The sequence below is a fragment of the Brachyistius frenatus genome, unplaced genomic scaffold (genome assembly GCF_029030835.1).
Source record: "Brachyistius frenatus isolate BFR_SWC_R1_liver_20210118 unplaced genomic scaffold, ASM2903083v1 Contig_26, whole genome shotgun sequence".
Lineage (NCBI taxonomy): Eukaryota > Metazoa > Chordata > Actinopteri > Embiotocidae > Brachyistius > Brachyistius frenatus.
This window is the reverse complement of record NW_027210625.1, coordinates 3520406-3542795: the sequence shown is the minus strand read 5'-3', so window position 1 is coordinate 3542795 and position 22390 is coordinate 3520406. Positions and strand designations below refer to the sequence as shown.

Sequence of the window (22390 nt, the reverse complement as noted above, 5' to 3'; positions counted from 1 at the left end):
GAGGTTTTGCGCGTGCACGAGAGCAGCTCAGCGGCGGTGGTGCTGATGCAGGGCAGAAGCGCGCGCCGCGGCATCGTGCGGGAACGCGCCCCCTGTTACTCGTCAGCACGATGCGGCTGTCTGTGCGCGTCCTCTCCAGTCTCTCCCCCTGCAAACCGGGCAGCGACCCCGAAGTCTCACCGCGCCGTTAACACGCACGTCGGGCCGAGTTTCTGCTCGGTTGTCGGTGTCACCGCTGCAGAGGGAGGCCGGTGCACGAAGCGAGAGCTCCTCACCGGGACACAGCGCTGCGGTTCATCCGGTTTGGCTATGGCGCAGCTGAGGAGACGCGGAGACACTCTGCTAGGATGAAGGACGCGTTGCGCATCGGATAAAGCTGGACGACCTGAACTTTGAGGAAACCAGGAAGCCCGACGTGTTATTCTCTGGGAAGCACTTTGGCTGCCATCAATGATTTGAGCCCGTTTATATAAATACGCTGGGATACGAGGATAATCTGCAAGGCCCCGTTCGAGGTCCCTGAACCTCACGTTGGGTACCACTGTGCCTGAAACAGACCGACCGTCGACTGTTTCCCTGCGTGTCGTTCATTTATTTGCATTTATCTGAAGGGGGGCGGCGTAAACAGTGGCAGCAGCAGCAGCAGCAGCAGCAGCCATGGTGGATGCGGCGGAGTGTGGGGTGAGAGTGATGTGCCGCTTCAGGCCCCTGAACGAGGCCGAGATCAACAGAGGAGACCAGTACATCCCCAAATTCAAGGAGGACGACACCGTGGTCATTACGGCAAGTCTGTGTGTGTGTCGACCCGTTGTTGCAGCTGGTTATCTGTGTGCAGCTAAAAATAGGAAGAAAGTCACCTGGAGCTCTGCAGGCAGGAAGCCAAGTGCGCATTAAGCCTGTAGTCCTATACAACAATGTTATAGCAGCACAGGAGGAGTCTTCATTTAGACACCTTCTATTATGAGAAAATACAATATAGATATGAAATCGAATATAAGAGAAAAATATTCACCATTAAAACAGTCTAAAATGTAAAATGGGAATCGGGAAAAAAAAAAGATTAAAAAGTAGTCAAACTCTAAATGTGTCACGAAAAGACAAAGACAACTTTAAGATATAATTTAATTCACAAAAATCAAATGTTAAACCTGTCATATATACGAAGAGACAAAGGGAAAACTTTTAAAGTTTTTTTTTTGTTAAGATTGATCCAAATGGATAATAATCTGGAGGTCAGAGGTCACTTATGCTGACTCACTGTTTAAATGCGCTGATTCATGATGCCTCAGGAACTAAGGAAAGATCAATACAGTGTTGAATCATGCAGATGAATTATCTTTTGGCTACTTTGTCGTGCACTGGCAGGCCTGAGATTTGGCCTGAGATTTGGTTTGATTTCCATTCCAGGCGGGTGGAGCTAAGAGGCAGCCTCAGTCTGCAGCCAGACGTTTAGAAGATTTCTTTAAAAAAGGGTTTTAAGGTTGTGGGGCTCAGAGGTTATAAAAACTCTCCTCTGTTTATTGTAAATTGATTGAGGGGATGAAGTGTTGTTCTTCTATCAATTACCTCCCAAAGAGTTCTACCTTCCCACCCTCCTTAAATCTACCGTGATAATTGAGTATATATAAAATAAAAAAATCCAGAAAAGAACAAATCCCGTCGGTCGCCTGTCGACACGATTTCCACCTGACGGGACGGAGATCAAGCAGGAAAAGAACCCTTCGTCTGTGATCCGTCACCACCATCAGCAAGCACCCCTGCATTATTCATGCTGTTGCATTATCTCCCAGAAACACTTGTGTCACCGCCTCCTCGTGCCATCAGTCAAAGGTGCAGAAGCTACACTGATAGTGAGTGTGTCAGTGGTTTCTCCGCTTTATTTGGGGCCTCAGAGGCGGACAGAGTGCTGCTGTTGCTGCCTCTGACTGCTGAGAGCTGAGGGTTTTTTTTGTTTTTTTTTTTTTTTGGGGGGGGGGGGTAGTAGGAATGAGGCTTTTACCCCTGAGAGGAGAGTGAAGGGCGAGAGGAGTGATGGATGTTCAGTCAGTGGAGCATTTACAGCTCCGGACTGCCAAAAAAACCAAAAACAGGCTTCCTGTTTGAGTAGCTGATGGAGTTTATCAGTGTTTTCTGACAGAAGTCTGTGAAGCTGCTGCTGTTCTGACTCCTGCTCAAGTATAAAGTCTTAGTTTGAAAATAAATGACTGATATTACATCTGGAAATCTGCTTTAATCTGATGAAATCTATTTATTCCCCTTTGTACTGTCTATTCACTGATGTCAGGTGCGTTTATTTTTGTAACTTACGCCAATGATTTATTGATCTTTTTAGACAAACTGTACTGATTGAAAATCCTGTTTTTGTCAGGATTTGATCCGACACAAGCCAACAGGACTATTTTGTGTCACTAAATCTTCGTCCTGAAACAGGACAAACGGGTGGAGTCATGTCCCCGGTTTCATAAAAGTAGGTCGCGAGGTTTGAAGGTGAAGCTGTAAGTTGCCGCAACAGAAAACCTGAAACCAGCCTGATGAGTCTGAAGTCTGTCTGTGATTAATGTAACCTTCATGTGTTTATGTGAAACAGGGCAAGCCGTACGTGTTCGACCGCGTGCTGCCTCCCAACACGGCGCAGGGGCAGGTGTACGACCAGTGTGCCAAACAGATAGTAAAAGGTAAGAAGGTTTAAACCTGCTGCAGAGTGATGAATTATTCTTATTGTGTAACTGTAATCTATTGCACATCTGCACACACACTTAATCTCTCTTATGTTACATAACGGAGCTGTAATAATGGTTATTGCATGACCGAAACATTGAGGACTAGGAGGCGTTACAGTAGTTGTAGGAATAGGCAGTGGTTATGGTAATAATAGAGCTAACTATAGTCCTGCGTGATAGCAGAAATAACAGGGAAAGTAGCAACATCAGTACTGTTGTTTATTATATTAGATATGGTGTAAGCAAAGGTTTATACAGATGTCATATGTTGGTGTTTTCAATGTTGGTGTCTGTGATTCCAGATGTGCTGGGCGGTTACAACGGGACCATCTTCGCCTACGGACAGACGTCCTCCGGGAAGACACACACCATGGAGGTGGAGAGGCCTTTTATCCGCTCATCTACTCGATGAAATTGCAAACCGCAAAACCGCGTTCCTCCGTTTGGTTGCAGACGGAAGAATCCGTCAAATGTGCGCGCCGCGTTAAAGACGACGCCACGGCAGCTTCGCGTGCCGTCGCGGCGACGACGACCAGCTACACCGAGGGAGGATACGATCTGCGGTTCGGCAGAGACGCGTCGATCGATCCGTCCCAGTCAGAGACCTTTTCATTTTGAATTTGCTCCTCCAGTCAGAGGATTAGCGCACAGCAGGCATTGTGTAACAGATTTAGTGCGAACAGTAAATCCACTCGAGCTCATATGATGTTGTAGATTCGAGGAATCAAAAAGCCTTTGATGTCCCGTGTCGCTGCTGGAGTCAAGATCACAGATTTGTAGTAGAAATAATAGAATTATTGGCTCGCACCGACTTTCCATCAGCATCTGAAGGAGATCGGCATCTCGCATTCCTCGTCATGTTTGTGAGTTGGGTCGACTAATCCGCCGAGGCAGATGACTAAAGCCTCTTTTTAATTCTCCGGTCTGACCTTTGACCTCTCCGTCACCGTTTTTACATGAAGTTTTAAACCCAGATGTTGCTCTTTAAATCAAACGCAGAGCTTTACTTTTCTTGATCTTTGGCAACTTTAAAAGTTTCACATTCAAACATCTGCTGTTGTGTTCAGGGCAAACTGCACGACCCCCAGCTGATGGGGATCATCCCTCGCATCTCCCACGACATCTTTGACCACATCTACTCCATGGACGAGAACCTCGAGTTTCACATCAAGGTAAAAAAAAACAACAACATTTGTCCTGTTTAACGGATGTCGGAAGTCACAGATATAAATTATAATCAGCTGGATGTAAATATAAAAAAATCAAGGATTTTTTTTCCCAGATTAAACTGAATAAAATGATTATGTGTGTACATTGATCACGTTGGAGAGACTGACAGTTAAATATGTGTGTCTCTGTGCAGGTCTCTTATTTTGAAATCTACTTGGACAAGATCAGAGACCTGCTGGACGGTGAGTCCGACGGTTTATCTCACCGTGCGAAGTGAAGCGAAGCGATTGTTGCCACACTTTGCGCGACGAACCCGTTCACGTGATCTTTGTTCTGTTTAAAGTATCGAAGACGAACCTCGCCGTGCACGAAGACAAAAACAGAGTGCCGTACGTCAAGGTGGGTAAAGCACAGACACATGAACACGGGTGTTTCCTGAAACATCATCCTGCAGATTTAAATGTTGACTTGAAGAATCAACCAGTTGGTTAGGAGTAGAAGGAATTGGTTTTATGAATTTCATTAACGTGTATGCTATCTTCCATCTGTATTCCATCTAAACACCTAAAAATGGTCTCTCAGGGTTGCACTGAGCGTTTCGTGTCCAGTCCGGAGGAGGTGATGGACGTCATCGACGAGGGCAAAGCCAATCGGCACGTGGCAGTGACCAGTATGTATCTTTGACCCATGTTTTTAACATGCAATGAGTCTTTTCTTCAATAAAAGTTGCAGCACAGCGATGTCAATTGGGCAAAATGAATTTAATGTGTGTAAGCAAAACTATTTGTCCTGCAGAAAAGTGACCTCTACGTTGTAACTTTATTGGTTTGCTGATGCATCAGTGTGTGAGCAGTGTTGTACTGCTGCTCCAAAAGGTCACAGAATAACTCTAATGGCTTGTGGGATGATTTATGGGAGAGGAAAGAAGGAAACAATCCGACTGCAAATATGTTTGAAGTCATCGTTTGCCTTTATGGATTTCAAACAGCTCGTTCAAGACAAGTGGCAGAAACACCACATTTAATTATAATGTACATACTTTTACAGGTTTTTTTTCAATGTGAAATTTTAACCTAAAAAGAAATGAGTAACTACAGACGTCAGACAAATGGAGATTTGGGGGAAACAGGAAGCAAGTAATAACTGCAGACTCAGTGTGATGGTTTTTGTGTGATTTTGTAGACATGAACGAGCACAGCTCTCGCAGCCACAGCATCTTCCTCATCAACATCAAGCAGGAAAACATCGAGACGGAGAAGAAGCTGTCGGGGAAGCTCTACCTGGTCGACCTGGCCGGCAGCGAGAAGGTCAGTAAAACGGGAGCGGAGGGAGCGGTGCTGGACGAGGCGAAGAACATCAACAAGTCCCTGTCCGCGCTGGGAAACGTCATCTCTGCTCTGGCTGAGGGAACCGTGAGTGACCGTCTTTACATTTTAATGTGACAAAATCGCCTCCGTCAGTGTCAGTCAGCGAGACAGAAATATGTTGATTTTTCAGAAAAGCCACGTCCCGTACAGAGACAGTAAGATGACTCGGATCCTGCAGGACTCTCTGGGAGGAAACTGTCGCACCACCATCATCATCTGCTGCTCGCCGTCCGTCTACAACGAGTCCGAGACCAAGTCCACACTCATGTTTGGACAGAGGTACCTGAAACCACGCACACAACCGATATCACCTTTTCTTTTCTAACATAAACTGCATTCCTGGATATTGTCAGAAACAGAAATTAGAAGTTGCAGTTCAAATTTGAACTATGTTTTAATATTTAAACTGAGATGTTTGAAATATTTCAAGGATGCTGAGCTAAAGTGCAAGAGCTATTTAAGTTGTAAAGCTTGAAACTGAATATCAAGACGTCTGTGGAGGGTAGCGGCGATTCATTTGGACTCAGGTTGACGTCAGCGCTGCGAACTAACGAGCAGATGGCCCAGAGTTTCCCACTGTGCATCTGGGTTTATGCCTATTTATAGAGTTCCGCCCCGTTGTCTTTATTTGTGTTCTGAAAGTGAGATTAATCCACAGAAGACAGTTTAGACGGCGACACAATGATCATAGTTATGAACGGAGGCGTACATGTGAAGAGAGAATCCTCCTCTGCAGTTTAATAATCCAGTTGAGTCTCAATCAGCAGCCTCTAACTCAAAACCGCTTACGTAATACAGCATCAAGTATCGGAGGGATGAAGGATTTCTGTGCAGCTGTCTGCCCTCTGAAACGGAGGAAATGAAGAGTTTCAATCCACCAGAAGAATACTGAAGAATCATTTAGTCACAGTTTATATGTTTTTAAATTAGAGAAACGGTTTGCTTTCTGTACATCCAACCTTTTTGCAGAAGAGGGTTTGACAGAAATCGAAAACTTAAAGACAAACATTAAAGGTGCTGGTTTCAAGAAAGTTTTCCTATTTCCGCATCTTTTAACCCACCGTCTTTCTTTCCGTGTGTCCAGAGCCAAGACCATCAAGAACACGGTGTCCGTGAACCTGGAGCTGACGGCCGAGGAGTGGAAGAAGAAGTACGAGAAAGAGAAGGACAAGAACAAGAACCTGAAAAGTGTCATCCAGAGGCTGGAGGCCGAGCTCAACCGCTGGAGGAACGGTAAGATGAGACCATCTGAACGGGATGACTGGCACATTTAGGTCAAGTTCATCCTCTTGAAAAAGGCTTCGTATTTTTAAAATAAGATGAGATGTGTTTCTGTAGCTGTTCGTCCCAAAATCTGATCAAATCCCCCTTTAACTTCACGTGACAGTGGATCAGTGGTGCAGCAGTGTTTATATATGTTTAGAAAATATTTAAACTCACTTCCTCTGTGCTGAGACTGCAGCGTCTCCTGCGCAGCATCCTCGCGCTTTTTTCCATGTCCGTTGCATGGTAACCGCCAAAAACCTTCCTCCTCTGTTCTCTCTCTGCTTTAATGTCTCTCCACCTTCCTCTCTGACCATTGTATTTTTTATGTTTAATTCCCCTGTGCATGCTGATGATAACACTGCGCCTCCTTAGCAACAAATCAGCCCGCTCTGCTTACATGTGTCCACACAGAGGCGCGCGCACCCACACACACACACACACACACACACACACACACACACACACACACACACACACACACACACACACACACACACACTCTGCTGATGCATTGTTTCTGGTGTGAGTCAGCCGAGTTGTTCAAAAGCAGCAGCAGCTCTTCACCGTTACAGTCTGAGCCAAGCCTCAATTAGAAAGTCAGTCATTATTGGAAGGGCTCTGCTGTCCACGTATTGATTCTTTCCCTTCACAACAGAAATGTCATATTTCTATCCAGCTGCTGAGTCAGTATTTGGAGAAACACTTTTTACTTGTGTAACACTGCGGCCTTTCCCCCGGCGATGTTTGTTTTCTTCACTTTTATGCCTTGCTTGAATACCAGTGTGGCTTTTAGTCTCGAGTTCCCCATCAGATCAGGATTATATGGTAAAAAAAAACAACAACATGACCGCATCTCACAATGATCAGGTTCGTTAGGCCAACGTGTGTTTGTTTTGTGGATAAGTAAGTCTAACCGCTGGGTGCGCGTTACAGGAGAGAACGTTCCCGAGGAGGAGCAGCTCAGCTCCAAAGACCAGAAGAGCGCAGAGCCGTACGACAACACTCCCGTCATCGACAACCTGCCGCCGGCCGGAGGAGTCGTCTCGGTCTCCGGCGATGAGAGGAGCAAATACGAGGAGGACATCGGCAACTTGTACAAGCAGCTGGACGACAAGGCGAGGCTTTATTTTGAAATGATTGAAGTCCGTAAACATACTGGAATCTTGTTACTTTTTATTAATAGCGACTTGGTATTTGCACAGGATGATGAGATTAACCAACACAGTCAGCTGGCTGAGAAACTCAAGGAGCAGATGATGGATCAAGAAGAGGTTCGTGTCCCAGCTCACGACAGTTTAACATCACTTTGTTTTGTTCGACAGTTAAGAAAATCCACAGACACACTTTGCCTTCGCAGCTGCTGGCGTCGACGCGGCGCGACTACGAGAAGATCCAGGAGGAGCTGTGCCGGCTGCAGACGGAGAACGAGCTGGCCAAGGAGGAGGTGAAGGAGGTGCTGCAGGCCCTGGAGGAGCTGGCCGTCAACTACGACCAGAAGAGCCAGGAGGTGGAGGAGCGAGACCGAGCCAACCAGCAGCTGACCGAGGAGCTGCAGCACAAGACGGTGGGGACGGACACGCGTGCAGGGAATGAGCAAATCTGAAATCCAAGTATAGTTGACCATAAAGTGGACTCTTTGGTGTGTGTGTGTGTGTGTGTGTGTGTGTGTGTGTGTGTGTGTGTGTGTGTGTGTGTGTGTGTGTGTGTGTTGTTGGCAGGCGCTGCTCTCGGTGGTGCAGAGGGAGCTGAGTCAGCTGCAGGAGCTGAACGGCCTGCAGAGGAAGAGAGCCTCCGAGGTTCTCAACCTGCTGCTGCGAGACCTCAGCGACATCGGCGCCATCATCGGCAACAACGACGTCAAGACGACCACGGTGAGGACGCGCACACACACACACACACACACACACACACACACACACACACACACACACGTACCAAAGACAAAACAGAAACCGAACTTTACAAAACACTTCACACCTCTAACCCCTCCCGTTGGCCCCGCCCCATCAGCTGTCAGAGTCGAAGGGGAACGGCTCGGCGGTGGAGGAGGAGTTCACCGTCGCTCGGCTCTACATCAGCAAGATGAAGTCCGAGGTCAAGTCTCTGGTCAACCGCAGCAAGCAGCTGGAGAGCGCTCAGGCCGACACCCACCGAAAGATCCAGGCCAATGAGAAGGAGCTGGCATCCTGTCAGCTGCTCATCTCCCAGGTGACCATCGCCTCGGTGACTGTGCCCCCTGGAGGAAAATGAGGCATTTGTAGTCACGCTGGTATGTGTTTACAGCGAATGTTTTTGTTTTTGTCTCAGCATCAGGCCAAGATCAGGTCTCTGACGGACTACATGCAGAACATGGAGCAGAAGAAGAGGCAGCTGGAGGAGAATCAGGACGCTCTGACCGAAGAGCTCGTCAAACTGCAGGCTCACGGTCGGTACACGACGAGACAAACTTCTGGAAAAAACGATCAAATGAACAGTCGCAGAGGTTTAATGTGATGTTTGTCTCCAGAGAAAAGACACGAGGTGTCCGGGGAGGAGAAGGAGAAGGAGGACATCGGCAGACTGGGCGGAGATGACGACATCAAGGTAAGAACCGTGTGCGTTAACGGCGGCGGGGCTCACCTGATATATAGGCGTCGACGTGTCTCTTGACGCGTTTCCCTGCGTCTGTCGTCCAGAGAACGCTGGAGGAGCAGCTGGAGAACCACAGGGAGGCTCATCAGAAGCAGCTGGGCCGCCTCCGGGACGAGATCGAAGACAAGCAGCGCATGCTGGATGAGCTCACGGAGTGAGGAAACATCATTTCATAATTATATTGATGGATAAACAAACACGTTATTATTTACCGACGCCTTTTTTTGTTCCAGTCTAAACCAGGGTCTGTTACTGGAGCAGGAGAGACTGACGTCAGACTACGACAAGCTGAAGGCTGAAGAACAGGAGAAGGAGGGAAAGCTTCAGAAACTCACGTAGGCATCTGCACTCTCGCCGATTAGTACGCGATGCCGTCGAGGCGTTGGTGTCTCACGCTTTCTCTGATTTTGTGCCCAGACTGCTGAACGAGCAGAGAGAGCAGGCCAGAGAGGACCTGAAGGGCCTGGAGGACACAGTGGTGAGTGTTGCAGGGATGCGGGATTCCCCCGACACATGGTGGAGAAAGAAACAGTCTAACCCACAACCTTCAAACTTATATAAAACAAACTTATTTCATACCTTTTTAGCCACCGCAGAAAATAGCACGCAGAGCTTTCCTGCCTTTTCTCTGAAACTGTCAAACAGACAATCAAAGCTTCAAACTGCTGTCTGTTCAAGCACATCTAATGATTTATCGATGTTGGATGCAGGCTTTTTTGGTCGTTTGGGGGCTTTATGGGCCTCGTTGCTGATAGGAGAAACAGTCACCTGTTGTAACCTTCGACGAGGACCGAACTGAATGCTGGGTAAAAACATCTGTTGTGTCCTTGTTGTTCTTTCAGGCCAAAGAGCTGCAGACTCTGCACAACCTGCGCAAACTGTTCATTCAGGAGCTCACCACGCGGGTCAAGAAGGTACGTCTTCTGGTAGTGAACACGTGGGACTGGTTGTGGTGTAATTTGACTGAACCTCCTCTCTTTCTTAAAAAAAACCACAAAAAAACCAGAGCGCAGAGCTGGACTGTGAGGAGGGACTTGGCAACGTTGCCCAGAAACAGAAGATCTCCTTCCTGGAGAACAACTTGGAGCAGCTCACCAAGGTCCACAAGCAGGTACGTAAACTACATGCTGCCAATTCATACACTTTAGATAAAAGTAGAGAAGTAACATGAGGAAATTATCGATGCGTCAAAGCGTCAGGCAGTCCAGGGATCCAAACCTACGACTCTGGTCCCTTCATGAGATTACAGGATAAATCTGAGCGGGCATGATGATTATTAAAATCAAAAAAGAAAAAAGTTTGTCTTTTGAAATCTTAAGATCCTAAATCTTAATTTAAATGAAGTTTCAAAGGGACTAAGCCAAAAAAAGTTGTGAAACACATTTAATCCTCAACGATGCATTGTTATTGTACTCTATAATTATCTTTAAAAACACAGGATAAAACGGTACCTTAAAACTCTACAGTACCACAGTGCGTGTACTAATGTGACTTCCCACCGCCGCCTTCTCCCAGCTGGTCCGAGACAACGCAGACCTTCGCTGCGAGCTGCCCAAGCTGGAGAAGCGTCTGCGCGCCACGGCCGAGCGCGTCAAAGCTCTGGAGAACGCCCTGAAGGAGGCCAAGGAGAACGCCATGAGGGACCGGAAGCGCTACCAGCTGGAAGTGGACCGCATCAAGGAGGCCGTCCGGGCCAAGAACATGGCCAGGAGGGGATACTCTGCACAGATCGGTACCTCCTCTTCTATACTCACAGTAAAACGTCTGCAGTTTTTGCATGAAACAAGCCGAGTAACCATTTTGTTTCTGTGGGTTTCAGCGAAGCCGGTCAGGCCGGGCCATCATCCCCCATCGTCCCCCATCTGCAGCTCGGTCAGAGCCGGAGGCGGCTACACTCACAGCAACTAAAACCACAACAGCAAGTGACCCTGTGAGTCCGTGTCCACATTCTCTTTGATGTGTTTCTGATGTCCTTTAAAGTTTGTATCTTAATATTTAAGTGCAAAACCTGTCTTACTGGCAGATTTATACAGAACATGAACATAAAATGCAGTGGAAACAGATGGAATATGACACGTCTCATAAAGTCTTTATTCTCGCTGCAGACAGACCATAAACAACTCGACGCATGCCCACCACCCCACAAGCCCCGCCCCTCCTCTTGGAGCACCAACGGGAGGCCTTCACAACAGACTGTCATTGTTCGGAGAAGCAGCACCCAACCATCTACAGTTGTTGATATGAGACAAACATTTTCCATCAGAGGCCTCATTTATAACACGTTCTGCTTCATATTCTGAAATGATTCCATCAGAACCAGTTTTCTGTGATTCCTCTGAAAATTATGCAACAGAATAAAACAGAACATGTATGAACGAGGCCCTGAGTTTCTGTCTGAAGGATTAAGACGTGAAGTAGAAAAGTCAAGCCCACCTGGGACTTAAGTTTGTACATCGTTGCGGGAAGGCAGACTTGTAGATTTGCAATTTGAACTTTAAACCAGCATTCGGTAATTTAAAGGGATAGTTTGGCATGTTAGAAAACTCGCTTATTTGCTTTCTTGCCGGGAGTCAGACGAGAAGACTCGAGTCTGCCAGTTAGCCGAGCTTATCTTAAAAACGAACCTGGCTCCGTCCAAAGGGAACTAAATCTCAACCTCCCGAAGCACCACTTCGTATCTATGACGTCCTGCCATCAGCCGACACTGCAGGTTGTTTCCCTTTTTAAGCTAAGCTAACTAGTTAAATGTATTATTTCAACAAAGCCTTTAAAGTTCTCACCTTACTGAAGGTGGAGATGAAATTCAGCCACTCTTACAGCAGAAATATGTCAAGTTTTCTCCCTCGAAAGCATTTCTCTGCATCGTTTTTCTCCGTACAGGTGACAATCGTGAACGTCAAACACTAGGAGGATTTAGAAAGTGTGCTAATAATCAAATCTAAATTAGCATTGGGCCTTTAAATTTGACTGTGGATGGTTAAACCGTAGCCTTTCAGGGACACTGACCAGCCAATCAGATGCTCCTTGGACTATGACCTGATCTAATTTAAGGTCTTTTTTTTCCATCAGATTTCAGAGTCTGGAGTTTTGTAAAGCTTCTGATCAGCCAATCAGAAGGCAGAATAAAACTTTTCTCTTTAGACCAAAGTACAAAAATGCAAAAGTAAAATCTTGAAATTTCAATCCGGCTTTTCACTCTGCCACCACACTTTGTGCCTTTAGGAACATTTAGATCACGTGAATAACAGACTGAATTCATGTTAACATTTCTGTATAGTTACATATAACTTTATGTGAATAATTTCCTCTTTCGGTGTCAAGACCCTTTTACCCTCCAGAGATACATCAGACGTCTGTGCTGCTTTCCTTCACGCTGCCAGTTTAGCATGTTTATGAATCTACGTTATCTCGGTGGGAAACTTTAGTTTGGGCAACATGAGCTCGTTCCTGAGGATAAAGAACATACAAATTCTGAGCCTGATAGATTTCTTTGATGTTTAATTAGTCGGTTTGCAGGACAGCGCGGTTGCACTGTACATGACGAACAAATGAATGTAACTGCATGGACTAGAGCTCGCGATAAAGGCATGCTCAGGGAGGGCGGTTTGTCTACGTCTGTGTTTACCTCATCGCGATGTACATTTTGAGTTTGTTTTTTTGTTTGGCTGTGGCATTATATATCTGAATATACCGGCAACTAAAAGCTAATAAAGAGATATCTATTTAACTTGGATATTTTTTTGTCGAATTAACATCCAAACCACAACTTTTAGGTGTCTCTGCATGATGTATAAAATAATATATTATAGAGACATACATGCATATAATCTTTAATTCCCTGTCACACTATAACATGTGGTCCAAAATAGATCAAACTGTCGTACTATAACGTGGTCCAGTATATCATAAATATAGTGTGACTTTTTTTTTTTTGCACAACACAAATAACACTGCTCTGACCGGGGATCAAAACCATATAACCACTGCACCATATTACCACATTTGCTACTTATTTTTTTATTTTTTTTTATTTTTTTTTACATAGGCCAATGTCTCCATATTTACGTGCTAGGAACTGTTTCTCCACTGGATGTCGCTGCAGCTACCACATGCATCAGTAAATACAGTCCCTGTATTGTGACGTCATCAAAACAAGTGTCACAGTACGATGGTGTCATCCATGTGTATTATATTGTCCACTCAAGATTAAATCCAGCAGTCAAATATACTCCCCAAAAACTCCCTTATGTGCCTGAGGGGAGACTCGTTGTTTAAGTGAAAATGCACATTACCCATTTTAATTTTCACATGATGTTAGAAATACATTATCAGTCTTTTAATCAATGTGAATCACGGCAATTTCAGCAACTGTGTTTTGTAGATAAGTGTAAATGTTGCAGTGTGAAAACAGTGGGCTTATAAAACTGAAAGTGCAATGATGTAAACATGTGCCTCGAAAAGATGACTTCTTTTAATGTTTGTGTGTATGGTATTCAGTTTCAAATTTGGGTGCATGATGAATGTCAAATAGCAATGATTGAGCAATATTTCAGATGTTCGCACTAAACTTTGTTTTTGTGGTGTGCATCCTTATATTTCGTAGGTTTGGATTTCATCGGACTTGGACTGTGCTGCCCCCCCCCCCCCCCCCAAAAAAAAAAAAAACAAAAAAAAAAAACAACAACAGTTACTTCGCCTTACCGACAGAGGGCCACACAAACCCAATGATGTAACAGCGTTTCCCATTTTACCAGAGATAGTAGAAACGGGGTGACATCTCACTCCCACTCTTTCTTATACATTAACAAAATACACACAGGCTATATAAAATATATCTATCCCATAAAATATATTCTGTTTAAAATGCTACAAAACAAACAGCATATTGAACATTTCAGACAATTATTATCTCCGTTGTTTATACTTTATATGTCCTTTAGTTGTCTAAATTTTGGGACTGGGACTTTGAGATAGGCTTACCTCTGCTGTTCATAAACGATCTTGTACCACACACGCCCAGCCTCAGCACCAGCGCATCCTTCCTCCGCGGGGTTTCCCCCCCTCTGTCCGCACCAAGCTCATCAGAAATCGGGAGAGCGATGAAGACTTCGTGATAAGGACAAACAGTGCAGGACCTCGTTCTTCTCCTCCCGAGCTCGTTACTCGCTTTTCGTTATGTCTTTGAGCTCAGTGCCCCTCTCGCAATGCCCGCTGCTGAACACCACCTGCCGCCGCTGCTCCTCTTTCTGCCGTCGTTGCTTCTGATTTCGTGCCTGGATGGAGCGGTGGGAGAATCGGAGGAGGGCGGCGGCCTGCTCTCCTCCTCCTCCTCCTCCTCCTCCTCGCCCGGGGACAATGGCCTCGCAGCCGCGCTCGGAGACCCGTCTGGTACCGGCACAACCGCCCCGGCGCGATTTCTCAGCCCCTCGGCGCTGTCAGCAGGTAAACATAAACTAAAATGGGGCGAGTTATTATTGCAAAAAAAACAACAACAACAACAACGAAATAAGCTGCGCAGAAAACAGTTCGACATAACTGAATTCATAAACCCATAAAAGCCTAAATGAATAAATCCAGACTAGTTCCATTGGATATAATAACATGCAATCCAGCCAACTAGTCCAGTAAGATTAAGATGCATAATGTGAAGGTGTGAGAGCTTATGTTTTTTTTTACCTTTTTGGCCTAAGCAGGTGGTGTATTAATGGGGGAGTATGGTAATCTTGTGCTGCTCTGCTGATACAATAAGCCTGTGCTCACCGATAGCCTTGTTTACAGACTGAACACAAAGCACAGGCTGCACCCAAAAAAAAGGATATTTTAACTTAATAACATGTAAAGTCTAAAGTGCATCTTTTCATCAAATCTTTTACCATATATCTAATCAAAAGATAGTATTAGAAGACAGAAATGTTGTCTTTAATTGGAAGAAGAGTTCCCTGAAAGTCTCCTCCATCTCCTGCCCCTGACTGCAAATGTAAGGACTCGTGGTGGATGGAACGAAACGACTGACATTGCAGCATAGCTTTTCCTCTCTGCTGTCTCTCAGTTTTGATGTATTTTTCATCCTCGCAGCTGTGCTTGCCTCATCACTTTTTCATGCTGAGAGAAAGGTTCCTGAGCACTGCCGAGAGGACATGTTGGAGGCCGGTCTGCATGCAGACCAGCAGGGAGACATGTCAGAATATGCTCGGCCCTAAGACAAAATAATGGATCTCGGTCTGCCTCTGCTGCTTCTTTCCAGAGCCTCAGTTTGCCCTGAAGGTGCTGGTGAGAGATCTGGTGACTCGTCAGCCGCTGTCGGGGGCTTCAGTGGACATTTATGTGAACTACACCGTGAGGAGCTCTGCCCAAACAGGAGAGGGAGGAGAGGTTCTGTTCTGGGTCGCATACAGTCCAGGTCTCAGTTTGACTCTGCTGGGCAACATGGAGGGCTACGTCCCCAGCCCGCTGCCCTGGAGCACCACCAAGAGACCAAGTGAGTGACCATGGGATTGTTGTTGAATTATGATAGAACAGAAGTGTGTGTGTGTGTAAATACTTGCCAACCAAGGAAGGCAAATACGGACAAGGATGGGACGCAGTTATAGATTGAAAAACACTAGAATTACTGGACAATCAAGGAGGCTTCTGCAGGCTGTGAAGCCATTTGTAAGCACTTATTTACAGCGATGCCAGCACAGTCTCCCGGCTGCATTATTCATGGTCATTACAGATTAATGAACTGTCTGAACAACATACAACTTGTCTCTGAGGTTTGTTCATGATTAAGCAATTTATGTTCCCACTGTTTTATCGATTGTGTCTGACTCACACTCAGGAGGGACATACTCCTGCCTCAGCAAGCTGTCTTTGTCCTCACTGAATAAATACAGAGGGGGGCGGGGGCTTTTCAGTCAGAGGGGCCTTCCTCTATTGTCTCGGTCCCCACCTCCTCTCATTGGTCTGGATGTGCCAGAAAAACAGCAGGAAGGTGGTGTTTCAAAGGGGAGCTGGAGCAGGTGCGATGCAGGACAAAACTAGGGATTTAAAAAAAAAAAAAAAAGGAAACAGTGTCCAGACCTGCTCTGCTCTGCATTATCAGCGGCGCCTCCCTTTTGTGCTGCTGAGCCAGACAACTGAACACTAACAAGCGCTTTGACGTAATACTGCCATCTGCTGGTGGTTTTACAGGTTTGCAAGTTGATAAACTAGTCGGAGTAGCAGATATAGTGTCCTCTGTCTTGTTCCATCTGTATGATTTACACAGTGTATGTGACATCTTGAATAGTAATGCTTCTTTCTAAAATGTTGTGGACATTATGTCACTTTTTGGACCCTGCAGTTTTTTCGGCTGTGACGCTGCTGCTGCTCCCTCACAGCCAGGGCAACATCTGGCTGTTCGACGACTCAGTGCTCATCACCGGGAAGTTGCCAGGTAAGGTCACACAAGTTCAGTGTCAGTTCGCCTTCATCTGATAGACAGAAATTGCAGCCTTTAAGATAGACAAGTTAAATAGCATTTTTGTAAGGTGAATAGGACCCAAACACTGCTGATGTGGTCATGTGGATTCAGATGGATCATGTGTTTTTACAGACTGCTCATCCCAACCCAAGGTTAAGTTCCCCAAGAACCTCCTCTCCATCCCTGATAAAAGCAACAGCTCCTCAGTGATGGCCTACCTGACTGTACCACAGCGCCACCTAGCAAAGGACTGTGCCAACTGCACTAAAGGCATCATCAGCAACAAATCAGGTCAGCATGAAATAGTTTTGGATGAGCTTAATCTCTCTTTGGAAATTTTTCTCTGCAGTTTTTTTTTTAAGAATTAGGAAGAGGTTTAATCCAAGGGTGGATTTTAATTTCTGTGTATATAAATGGAGTAAAAAAGTAACGTCACAAGAAAGGGACCAGATCCGTCATGACTAAATGCAGTTGAAAACCAAATATAAAGCTTTGAATTGTATTTGTTTTTGTAAGTTAATATAAAAAAAAAAACCTGTTATAAGGGGGGATTTCTGATTTACCATTTCAATTTTCAACGCTTCTTTGCAGTGCTCAGAAGCTTTGAGCTGGAGGCGGTAGCGGCAGTCAGTGTCCTGCTGTACTCTGGTGGTGAGGAGCTCCAGGTTCGAGGACCCGTCCAAATCAGCCTGCCACTGGGACACAACACACACCTGAGGGCCGCTGACACTGTGCCAGCCTGGGCCTTCAACCTGAAGAAAGGTAGGAATACAAATTTGAGAAGAGCAAAATGAGACTTAAGATGCTTAAGATGAGAACAAATTTCTGTAAATTTCACCAACAGCAACTTCTTCTATATTGCCAATGTAGCAACCAACTAAAAATAAAGCTAATTTTGATGTCTTCTAAAGGTGCCTGGGAGAATCAGGGTCTGGGAATAGTTAAGAGACTTGGTGATGAGCTGGTTTGGACCTACACTGCTTCCCATCTGGGCTACTGGATCGCTGCCCCCATGCCCTCATCAAAAGGTACACACATCATCTATCTTCATTATCACATGTCAATGCCTTTTGTGTGGTGTTGATAAATCTCTAATGTCTATTTATACATTTCACCTTTTAGATTATCTCAGACATGCAAACTCTATGGATTTCATATTTTACCACACCTACCTGCTGATGGGAATACTGGGAGGAACTCTGGTTGTAGTGATTGGATTTCTTTCCTTGCTGCTGTGTCAGTGCGGGTAAGAAGCTTCTCAGAAATGTTATTAGTTCACAGGATATAAAACTCTGAACTGAAAGAGCTCTATTTTGATGTAATAAAGGATGGCTATAAGTGTTTTATCGATTTTTTTTTTTCCATGGACAGAAGTTCTTATCGAGAGCCCAGGAGCAGGAGGAGAACACGCTTCTCCAAACTCACAGTGGTGAAGAAAGACCAAACCACCTCCACCCACATGGAAGAGGGTTTGTTGTTCAGATCTGGCGACAACAGCCTCGCCTCCTGCAGCGTCCAGTGTGAACCATCCTCCACACCGAGGCACAAAGCCAACTACAACATCTACGTGGAGGATCCAGGGAGTCGCCCCGCAGCTCCGCTTTATGAAAACATCGCTTCAGATCGGATGAAGGGTCCCCAGCCACGTCACTACATCAACAGTGAAGAGCTGGCTCAGATGAGAGAGAAGATGGATCAGAACCGGGTCAACATGAACTCTGACAACTTCTTTCAAGATAAGCTGGTTCATATCTACAACCAGCCAGTGGCTATTATTCAGGCTCCAGAGCTGTTCGGTGCTCAGGAGCAGCAACTGTCAGCCTGCAAGTCCGCCACTTTCCCCCGCAATGGAGTTGAGTATGATGCTCACTCAGAGCCTCCAAGTAAAGACAGCTACACCCAGACACTACCCAAAGCCCCTCACCACCACTCCCAAGGCGGGAGCATCCCACAGCAGAGCAGCCAAGATGACCCGCAGCCTCTGGAGACTCCCCCCCAGGGACAAGGCCCGAACACCGGAGTGTGGGGACGCTACTGCAACCTCCTTGAATCTTCTGTCTCTGTGCCAGGGACTCTCAATGAGGCTGCTGGTATGGAGGCCTTCAGTGGTGGGCATGGTGTGCCCAGCGAGCTGCAGGGGATTTCAGAGCGCACCTTGCTGGAGCTGACGCGTGGGAAGTCCTTGTCGTCTCACCCCAGGGCCTGGTTTGTCTCCTTAGACGGGAAGCCGGCCGCTCAGGTTCGCCACTCTATCATCGAGCTGCAGAGCCGCCACCGCCCGCCGAGCAGCAACGACACCAGCCTGGACTCTGGCGTGGACATGAACGAGCCTCATCAGAACATCCGCGAGACAGAGCGTGACAGGCCATCGATCAGGGCCTCCTCCCTGCCGCACCACGGCCGAGGGGGGCGGTATGGGGAAGAACAGGACCTGAGCAGCAGTGAGAGCGGCACCACTGCTACCTGTACGCCTGAGGACCCATCCCTGAGGAACATTTTAGACGGGAGCAGTGGGGCTATTCCTAATATTCCTGAGGAGAGGGACGGGATGGATACATCCAGCGCTCAGGAGGACAGCGAGTCGAGAGGGACGCCGCCTCCACGGCGCCTGAGGAAGGTGAGGGAGAAGGGGAAGACAGAAAAGAGGAGTGCAAGGCATGTCCGGGAGGGCCGACCTCTGACCAAGAGAAGTTAGAGCAGTGCTTCATTTCAATGTCCCATGAACCATTCACCCCACAGTGAGTGATTCCCATTTGTTTTTTACCACTTGTGTTCACACAGGCATTGTTGTTGTTGAGTTATGTGATTGTACAACTTTGCCAAAGAATGCATAAGATAGCTGAAGAAACAAAACAGCATTTGTGTTATGTTGAAGCGTTTTCAGTATGTAGCTGCTGTTAGACAAGTTTGTGCATCGTGTTCTCTCATTCTCACCGATCTGAAGATCACCAGCGAGATTCTTCACAGCAAGTGTCCGTGTGAACACGTTGTCCCACAGTCCCCAGTGCTGGCATTATAGAGGGTGCCTTCTTACTGCCTGTAATCGTGACATATGATTATATAGAAGACACGGTATTTGTATACATTTAGTCAAATCTGGTGAGTTTGCAGGATGGACACAGGTACAGGTCGTTGTGTAGTGCACTTATCCTCACCATGAAGGCCTGCTGTAAATTAGATAAGGTAGAGAAGCATTCCCAAATTGGCAGTGCTTACATCACGTTATGATCGCACGACCTCCTTTTCTTACAGAGAGGCTCTGGGATTTGTTGTCAACTAATCTGATGGTGAGTAAAAAATAATACAGCTTCAACTTTCTGGACTCTGTGGACTAAAATATTGATGTACATTGCAAAGCTAAGCTGCCGTTTCGAAGTTCACACCTGATATTCAAAGGTCGTAAGCCTACAGTTGTTTTTGAATGCATGAATAATGAATGTTTCCTCATGTCTGTGAACATATTTTGCGTTTTACCGTGGAGCTAACGTTACATCATCGTAGGTGTTAGAATACTTGGTGAGTGGATTTTTCATTTTACTGTCTGGACTTGAGGAGACTCAGTAATGTGCTGAAAATAGAAAACTATTCCAACCCCAGGACTTCTGCATGATGAGCATCACAAAGGAATAATCACACAGAAATATCCCAGTAGGTAAATAGCCGTCTTATTGTTGCTGGAGAGCTTTTAAAACATCTGATTGATTGTTGGAAACGATCTGGAACCTTTTGCTCATCTCCCTCTGTCTTTTTTTTTTTTTAACAACTCTACGTCTTGTCATGAACTGCATTTATTCCTTGCAACTATTTTCTTGACACTCACGGTTGGTGCCTTGTCGATCTGCTTTTAGCTGCACCTGTTCACCCAAACCTTTTTGATACGGGTTATTACAAAAATATTCTCTATTTACTTCCTGATCAGCATGACCACGGGATTACTAAAAAGATAGTTTTCAACTAGTTTTTTTGATTCAAACCAGATGTTGTAATTCAATGGTTCGCATAGTGGTCATCGTTAATCGTCAATGTCATCAAAGTGGTTTGTTAATCAGCCGATCAACCACCTTGATCCAGACTGAAATATCTCAACAACAATTGGTGGTTACTGATTTTGTAGAGACATTATCTTTTCATCCAGCGCTATCATATTCAGTCAAAATTTAAATTGTTCAGTACTTCGGTTTACGACTTGATACCTGAAAAACTAACAACATTCCTGTCGGCCTCGGCTGTCCTTGTTAGCATGCTGACACCCAGCAATAAGATCGTGAACATGGCAAACATATTCCTGCTCAGCATGTTAGTACGGTAACATGACATTCATGACAAAACTCTAACAACTAGGTCACATGTATTACATCTGCCTTTCATATATCTCTCCTCTACTGACTGACATGGCAGATTTTGTCTTGAGTCAAATAAAGCACACCACGCTTTATGCATGTGCTGAGCAGTTAAAGACGAGCACAGCATTGCCGGAGCTTCTCAGTGGGTAGATACCACAAAACAAAACTGATTAAAGTGCTTACACTAGCAATATTCCGACTGAATTCAATTTTAAAACAGAATTTTACAACTTTGCCATATTTAGTCTTCCGTCATGCGACTACTGCTAATTTGTTTTTTTTCCCGCTGATGAGTTCACTTTGGATTTCTGAGGCTTCTTTCTGTACATTCATGTGTTGTTTGGTCTGTATATAGTAAAGCAACATTTCATGTGACGGTGATTTCATTCATTTGTGCTGTTTTTTTCCCCTCTTTCTTTAAAAGCCGAGGTGCATCAGTGTGTTCCACTGAAAGGCCAGATGAGAGGATGCTCTCATATGAGACGTGTAATCCATGTGAGTTCTTTTGAGCCTAAAGAGTGAGTGTCTTTTCATAGGAGTGTACTAAAAGCTTTGTAATTGTAAATGCAGCATCAAACTGAGCACTTAATCATTCAGTATGCTTACAAATGAAAACACTTTCTCCTGCTTGTCTTAAGCTTGAAAACACCGAGTAACCCGGCTTCAATTGCGACACGAGGAGTAGTTTGTGAACACAAGCAGCCGCACTGCCACTCCTGGTTCCAAGTGATCTTGCTGAATGTATTTGTACTGATTCCAATGTGTTCCTTCGTGTGCTCCTCTTGTGTCTAGCCATCGAACCTCATGGGCTTTTGTTTCTTACTAAATGGACACCTCTTGTGTTTATCTCTGTAATGATAATAGTGTTATTAGTCTCGCCTTTTTTGTGCACTAAATGATTAAACTTACTTGATACCGATTTTTTTTCGTTCACACGCTTTTTCATTCGGGACTTATGCATGCTGTTTTATGGGGACACTGTCACTGCACAGTACACGTGTTTATCCGTGAAAAAAAAAAATCACTACATTTGAAATGTTTAATGTTTAAATCATAACTTGGTACTGTGTATGCATGTTAAAATCTCTTCTTACTGCTCTGTTTATCTTCAGCACCACCTTATACTTAAAACGTACCACTACTTTAATACTTGAGCCATATTTTGCTGCTGATACTTCTGTACTTTTATTTGTAATGGAGTATTTTTTTTTACATCGCTGTGTTGGTAGTTTTACTTCAGTAACAGATGTTAATATTTCTTCCACCACCATAGACCGAAGTCAACTGTAAAGTGCCTTAACTGGAGCTGGCTACGTTTCTACCTTGTTCAGCTTTATAAATCTCCCTCCTGAGCTGGACACGTTGTAGAAAGTAGCTGGCAGTTACCCATCTTTGTCAATAAAGTCCTTAAAGATGAAACGCAGTTGCTTTGCAGACCAAGGGGTAGCC

At 45.4% G+C, this 22390-nt stretch overlaps 2 protein-coding genes across 3 annotated transcripts; both read left to right on the top strand.

Annotated features, from left to right (window-relative positions):
- The first annotated feature begins 82 nt into the window (after positions 1 to 82).
- LOC138620803 (kinesin heavy chain-like) lies at positions 83 to 11766 on the top strand. Of its 2 annotated transcripts, none has more exons than XM_069698337.1 (25): positions 83 to 783; positions 2588 to 2675; positions 3023 to 3096; positions 3788 to 3892; positions 4084 to 4132; positions 4234 to 4289; positions 4473 to 4560; positions 5073 to 5302; positions 5388 to 5536; positions 6342 to 6490; positions 7457 to 7638; positions 7726 to 7794; positions 7881 to 8087; positions 8242 to 8394; positions 8534 to 8731; positions 8831 to 8948; positions 9030 to 9106; positions 9199 to 9308; positions 9388 to 9489; positions 9572 to 9632; positions 9997 to 10068; positions 10161 to 10265; positions 10670 to 10886; positions 10974 to 11084; positions 11264 to 11766. In XM_069698337.1, the coding sequence occupies exons 1-24, from the start codon at positions 658 to 660 to the stop codon at positions 11060 to 11062; spliced, it is 2874 nt and encodes a 957-aa protein (XP_069554438.1). In that variant the 5' UTR covers positions 83 to 657; the 3' UTR covers positions 11063 to 11084; positions 11264 to 11766. The 2 variants fall into 2 exon arrangements, with proteins under 2 accessions (XP_069554438.1, XP_069554437.1); XM_069698336.1 differs by having other exon boundaries at positions 11260 to 11766.
- Positions 11767 to 13145: 1379 nt separating this feature from the next.
- On the top strand, positions 13146 to 21860 carry fam171b (family with sequence similarity 171 member B). The gene is made up of 8 exons (XM_069698335.1): positions 13146 to 14596; positions 15399 to 15632; positions 16479 to 16571; positions 16731 to 16889; positions 17190 to 17360; positions 17510 to 17626; positions 17721 to 17844; positions 17970 to 21860. Exons 1-8 carry the CDS (start codon positions 14359 to 14361, stop codon positions 19291 to 19293), a joined length of 2460 nt encoding a protein of 819 aa, XP_069554436.1. The 5' UTR covers positions 13146 to 14358; the 3' UTR covers positions 19294 to 21860.
- The last annotated feature ends 530 nt before the right edge of the window (positions 21861 to 22390 follow it).